Genomic DNA, 6498 nt, shown 5'->3' on the forward strand with positions numbered 1-6498 from the left:
CTGTTTTAGCTACAGAGTGAGGCATCTCACTTCTATCCCATCTTTGTTGGAAGTCGGACATGCCACCTCGTTCTCAATGGCAAAACACCGCTACAACACACACAATTCCACCCTAATCTACAAAAGAAATTGTATAGAACTACTTACATGTCCCTCGTCTGCAGTTATTCCATACAAAGGAAGCGCGCCCTCATTTAGAAGAAGTCTCTCGACTAATCCTGCCTTGTGCTGACCAAAGTTGGAGAAACAGCTGGGGGATTTGGTATTAGCTAAAGTGGTTAGCACACGCCAAATATTTTGGACGATTACGTAGACGGCCCTGCCAATTTTGAGCAGCTCACCGAGAGACTGAAGGCAGGACACATTCAGAAACCCAGTATCTCCCAAGTTTGTATGCGTGTGGAAGCACCAGACAAAAATAACACCCCAAATCCCAGAAAAAGTGAATTTTTCTTTTCATAATATGGGCACCTTTAATAATAAAATTAATCAATCAGTATTTGACTCCTTTGATTCTTAGGATCTCAAAGCCACAGCAGCAGGAACTCACCAGCCACGGATATGCCTCAAGGAATCGTTGGAAGAGGTCAGTCTTTGCAGAGCTTGACTTGGGCCGACAAGTCTCCATTCATTTGTCCAGTATTCTGTTGTGTTGCCAAGATGTTCTAGCTGAGTGTGATTTCAAAACAGATTGAAAGGCAAGTGACATGCTTCCCAAAGCCTTGCCTGAGTCACTTACAGTAGAAGCATAGCCAAAGTTTTCCCTTAATCCTCATACTCAATTCCACATACAATTCTAAGTTTAAAAATATCTCATCACTGATTTTGTTTTGTTTTTGCATTTGAGAATGTTTAATGTCCACCTGTATGATAATCTATTTCAGTTATCTGCAAACATCCCTCTTCTGCTTTGTCTTAGGCATGTTTGGCACCGCAGTATTCTCCAGCCATCCGGGAGTCGCCTCGTCACTTGAGCAGGGTGATTCTGTGGCCAAACCCCCCACTGATGATTCAGCAGGCATCTACAGCCATGCTGCCAGTCCCCTAGACAGTGATGACAGCCCACATCCAGATGAGGTTAAGGTTAGTCACACTTTGCCTTGTGGTTCATTATAATACTCCATACACAGTTTCAACTTACCAAAGTCCAACCTGGTGTGTTTTCTACCAATGCATGTGCAGGCAAGGGTGAAGAATGCAAGGTCTAGCCGGGATAAGATGCGGCTGCAGGGTCTGGATCAGCATGAGGGACAGCTCAGTCAAGCAGACCACACGCGAGACAAAATTCGCCACAGAGTCAGACAGATGCTGTCGGACTCACCCACAGAGGAGAACAGAGTATTAATCATCCAAGGCAAGAGAAAGATTTGGAAACCTTAACCAACTAATTTTATTCTTTCTTTATTATTATTAAATGTATATTTCTTCATAATGTGGGGTTTAAGTCAGAGTTTAAATTAGTTAAACTTTTTCTGATTATTAAAAAAAGCAAATAACACAGCACAGAATAAGGGATGCATGTTTAACTCACCTTTTTGCTATATTGCACTTCAGTATTAGAGCTTGCTGTGATGTACTTTATTGTTTCCTCGTGCTCTTTAAATAAATAAGATCATCCAAATATGCAGCTCCTGATGTTCACACAAAGAGAATGTTGATTTTTTTATTAATTTTTTCCTCCTGTAGATCTGCATCTGAATGGCAGCACACTTACTTCGACCAGAGCAGACCTTCTCACTGATGAGTCCCCTATTAGCCCCACCAGTCCTGTCAGCCCACAAGGACCCCAAAGCCCCATCAAGTGCTTCACTCCGCCCCACCAGCCGAGCCCCCCCACAGTTCCCCCCAACCCCAAAAACATTGCCCGTCTTAGGAGGGCCCCTAGCCTTAACAGAACCCGACCATCGCTGTCCCACAGCTCAGGTCAGTGGATCTAAAAACCAACGACTTCATCTATCTGCTGCACCAAATTTCAAGCTCAATCATTTGTTTTTTTTTAAACCAGCAATAAATGTCACAGTGTATGTTTATTATGTTGCCATGTATCATCTCTTGGTTGACACTGACCGGCTTACAATTCAGACCAGAGCTTCAAAAGGTGTTTGTTCATAGAAAATGGTAGAACATTAATTAGTCTGCCAGAGCCATCATAACATGAGGGAATAAGATGTTTTCTTTGGATAATGTGCCACAATGCTTTGTTTTGACAACCTATTGTTAATGCACCACCGCCCACACACTGGTTGTTTTCAGACTAATTGAGGTGTGTGTGTTTGTGTTTGTGTGACGGGCCATTTAGATGAGCTGTCCCCTGGTACCACCGGTCACAAGAAAAATCTCTCAGAGCCTCCGGAGCTGTCTCAGTTTTCCAAGCCTGACCTGGCGCTGGCACAGAGCTTTAACCTGCTGAGCTCCGAAGACTGGTGAGAAACACTTGCATGTTAGAGTATCTCAGCTGCGCTGTTTTGGAGGAGACTAGTTCTGATCCATCATTCTGATAACTCAACTCCAGCGGGCCAGAAATTTATAAAATAGCATGAAAAATCCATTTGATGGTTTTTATTAGCTTACAAATTACATGGATGAAAAAAAAAATGAAATTACAAACATTGTGGGGTAAGAAAAACCTGAGCTTTACAATTACTGTAATGAAAACCTTTTGTGAATAAGCAGCCACTGAACTGTCTTTAAATTTTGTCAAAAGAATCTACAACAAATGTCTACAAACTGTTTGTTTTTTTTACTTCAGGGAGAAGAAGATCGAGGGTCTGACGATCCTGCGCAGTCTGGCTCACTACCACTCAGACACACTCCAGGCCAGGCTTCATGATGTCTGCCTGGCCCTCATTCAAGAGGTAGTATAACCTGTTGTATAATACTCCCACATCAATTTACGTTTTCATTTTGTCTCTTCATTCCATCTGAACTTGAACTGCTTTGCTCCTCATATTTATATATTGCAATCTGATTTAGCAGATAATTTCTCAGTGTCTTAGTAATTTGCAGTTTTCGTATTCTCAGCCTTGACTGACTTACTGCAAGGAATGCTCGAATGACCCATTTTCCCCAGTACTAATAATGTCCATCACATTCAGGTAAAGAACCTGCGGTCAAGTGTCTCCAGGGTTGCCGTATGTACGCTGGGCGACTTGTTCACCCACCTGCAGAAGGCAATGGACCAGGAGCTGGATGGGACAGTTAAAGCTTTACTGCTGAAGGCCGCGGAGAGTAACGCCTTCATTAGGCAGGATGTGGATGCAGCACTGGGATGCATGGTGCAGCATTGCACACCAACTCGTAGCATCAATGCTTTACTCTCTGGGGGACTCAGGTCAGTATGTATCTCTACATACACACAGCAAGGTGCTGTTTCACCACATATACAATTTTGAATTTTTGTTTTGTACCTTTGCCTTATTTATAACACCAAATCATTTTAATCTTTGATTGCTGAATTGGTTCCTCTTCTTCTGATAGTCACCTCAACGCAGTGGTAAGAAAATGCACCGCTCAAAACCTAGCTAATCTGGTCGAGAAGGTTGGTGCGGCCCGTCTTCTATCTGGAGGTAAAGATCTCACAGACAGAATCTTACCTGCAGTCGCCAGACTCGCACAGGACTCCTCACAGGAACCCAGGTATGCCACTTTGTATTTGTTGCCGGATGCGTTTGGAATTTTTAAAAATTGGGCCTCCTTCCTGTTTGTACGGCCAGATTTTGCATTGTGCACATTTTTCTGTTTTGCAAAATGGAAAGAACCAGAGTGGATGATTCTACCAGCTGATTTGCAGACAATCCTTATCATGGTTTGTAGAGAATTGTAGGCCATTAAATAAACACATTTCAACACATAAAACACATCTAATCTTGGGAACATAGAACATATCAAAACGTCCACAAGATTTGGTGTGTTTTCAACATTTTCATATTTTTTTTTTTTTAGAAAGGTTTGGTCAATCATATAAGAAAGTTAGATAGCGGACACTGGTTGGCGCATTCCATTAAAATCCACTTTGTGACCAGAAAAATGCAATCCAAACTTAAAATGTTCAGTTTTTGTTGAGCTTGTCTGAGAGGATTTTCCTCTTGTTGTGGTTGTCGATTGGATTGATTGTATGTAATATTTCGTTGCCCCATTTAGGTATTTAGTAAGGGTGTGACGAGATCTCGTTTTACGAGATCTCGCGAGATTAAAACGTGACGAGATTTCTCGTCGAGGTGAAAAGTTGTCTCGTGAGGCGATGTGATTTCAGCGTGATGGAGCGTGAAATTACTATTGAAGATCCCCCTGCCACTTTTAAATCTGCCAGAAACAGTCCACATGCTTATATTCTTGAAAAAGAACATGACCATATCTTAAGCTTTTCTGTGTAGTTTCTCTCTTTTTCATGCTTGAAGAAAAAAAAATTCTGTTTGCACTTGTAGTTTTGAGAGAGCAGTACTTTGGTTATTGATACACTACTGTTGCCCATTTAAAGTGTTATTTTTCTGTTATTTACACATTTATTTTATTTATACTGTTTATTTTTTTATCGGTTTGTGGAAAGGAGTTAGATTTCTCGTGTGAAATTGTACAGGGCAGAGCCAGTTGGTAGAGTTTATACAAAACATTTTGCAGTGTTTGCACGTCCTTACTGCATATAATTCATAAAATAGTAAAAAAAAAAGTTAAATAACATTCATCATTAATAGTTGATTCAAAATGCACCTAATTGTTTGTCATTGTGCTTTTCAGTTGAATAAAAAAACTATTTTCCATTCATATATTTCATCGAGAATTTCTTTAATTTTTAAAAAAAAATCTCGTCTCGTCTCGTTCTCGTGAAACCAATCTCGTGATGTGTCTCGTCTCGTGGAGTAAGCGTCTCGTCACACCCCTAGTATTTAGTAATAGAAAGAAAATTAGATACATTTTTTTCCATATAATGCAGTTTAATACAACCCAATATTGCAACATATAAAATACACCTGCATTCTGGTTGATGCATGCATTACTATTGCTGAGATAGAAACCTAAAAACATTGAAAGAAAACAGCTAGCTTTTCCTACTTAGTCATTTATGGACACCTTCCAGGCCAAAGATCGTATCACTGCAGAGAAGCCAGAATTTACACAAGACAGAGACGGTTAACATCTGCACTTAGTGTCTGAGTTCTCATTATCATAGTGGTTCAACACACAGGTACTATGGGCGTCGAATGCTGCTGTCCCTGTCATCCCACCCTGACTTTGACAAGATCCTTGAGAAATATATTCCCACCAAAGACCTGCCGACTGTCAGAGAAACTGTCTTCATTCTCAAGACAAAGGTAAGTTTTTTTCGGTTTGTGTTTTTATTCAGATTGCTTTTGCTGGTCACATCGTCATCTTACCTTTTTTTTAGGCTCTTGGTGAGACGTCCCAAGACACCCAGTCAGCCAGGGGTAGACGCTCCCTCCCAGGCAGTGGTACAGTCCGCGCCTCATCTCTCACCAGAGAACCACTCAACCAAACCAACAGGTGGGTGTGAATATCAAACATGAAATTGAGCCTTTTGAGCAGAGGTGTAGCTAAACACAAACTGTATAATGAATATAGAAAGTATTCATACTTAATCACAGGTTTTAACCGTTTGATGTATTTTGTATCACCTACAGGGAGTCTAATAGCCATAGCCACAGCTGTAGATCTCAGACACAGAGTATTGCAGACAAGACCGAATACATCCAACATATCTCAGGTCTGCTGAGTTCAAAGGACTTCAGAGAGAGGATCAAGGGAATTGACCAGCTCGAAGCTGACTGCCAGCACAACCCCAATATGGTCATCAATAATATATTCCCGGTTAGTACTAGCTTTTCTTTTCTCTAAATCCTATCATATTTGTTTGTCACATGCTTGGTCATGGTTCACAATAACCTAATGCTGTTTCATTAATAAAACATCACTAAAATGTCCGTCTTTCACCCGTTGTTTTTCGCCCTCTGGGTTCCCGTCTTTCAGGTGTTTGATGCCTTCAAGGCCAGACTGCAGGAGTCCAACAGTAAAGTCAACCTGTATGCTCTTGAGTCTCTTCAGAAAATCATCCTCTTGTTGAAGGACAACCTGTCCCAAGTAGTCAATCTCCTAGTCCCAGCAATCGTGGACAATCACCTCAACTCCAAGAACAACGCCATCTACTCTGCTGCTATTGGAGCGATCAATGCACTTATCTTAAATCTTGGTACTCATTTTGAGCATTCAATTATTTCTGGTAGAGGTTAAATTGGAGTCAATGAAGCAGTCAAAAAACAGATCGGTCTAACTGGAGAATTGTCTTCATTTGACCTTGTGATTTTCTTTGTTTCAATGACAGATAACATACTTCTTCTTCAGCCTTTCTGCACCAAGGCTCAGTTTTTAAACGGCAAAGCAAAGGTGGATCTTATTGAAAAGGTTGCAGGTATGTAGGTAGTAAATCTGACCACTGTTTCATCTTGGCTCTCAAATTTGTGCGTAAGTCTGACCACCGCTTTCTCC

General features: G+C 41.1%; 1 protein-coding gene across 3 annotated transcripts in view; it reads left to right on the top strand.

The window, feature by feature from the left end:
• togaram1 (TOG array regulator of axonemal microtubules 1) overlaps positions 1-6498 on the top strand; it is a 15184-nt gene that overhangs the window by 7433 nt on the left and 1253 nt on the right. For 2 of the 3 annotated variants that reach the window (XM_032500284.1, XM_032500286.1), the window contains exons 10-22: positions 521-586; positions 920-1083; positions 1183-1354; positions 1687-1923; positions 2300-2423; positions 2750-2855; positions 3096-3331; positions 3478-3636; positions 5183-5309; positions 5384-5499; positions 5637-5823; positions 5983-6202; positions 6335-6421. In XM_032500284.1, coding sequence (XP_032356175.1) covers positions 521-586; positions 920-1083; positions 1183-1354; positions 1687-1923; positions 2300-2423; positions 2750-2855; positions 3096-3331; positions 3478-3636; positions 5183-5309; positions 5384-5499; positions 5637-5823; positions 5983-6202; positions 6335-6421 — 2001 coding nt within the window. The remainder of the gene's footprint in view (positions 1-520; positions 587-919; positions 1084-1182; positions 1355-1686; positions 1924-2299; positions 2424-2749; positions 2856-3095; positions 3332-3477; positions 3637-5182; positions 5310-5383; positions 5500-5636; positions 5824-5982; positions 6203-6334; positions 6422-6498) is intronic. The other variant, XM_032500285.1, reaches the window with a different exon arrangement.

The sequence above is a fragment of the Etheostoma spectabile genome, chromosome 20, assembly GCF_008692095.1.
Source record: "Etheostoma spectabile isolate EspeVRDwgs_2016 chromosome 20, UIUC_Espe_1.0, whole genome shotgun sequence".
NCBI classification, from domain to species: Eukaryota; Metazoa; Chordata; class Actinopteri; order Perciformes; family Percidae; genus Etheostoma; species Etheostoma spectabile.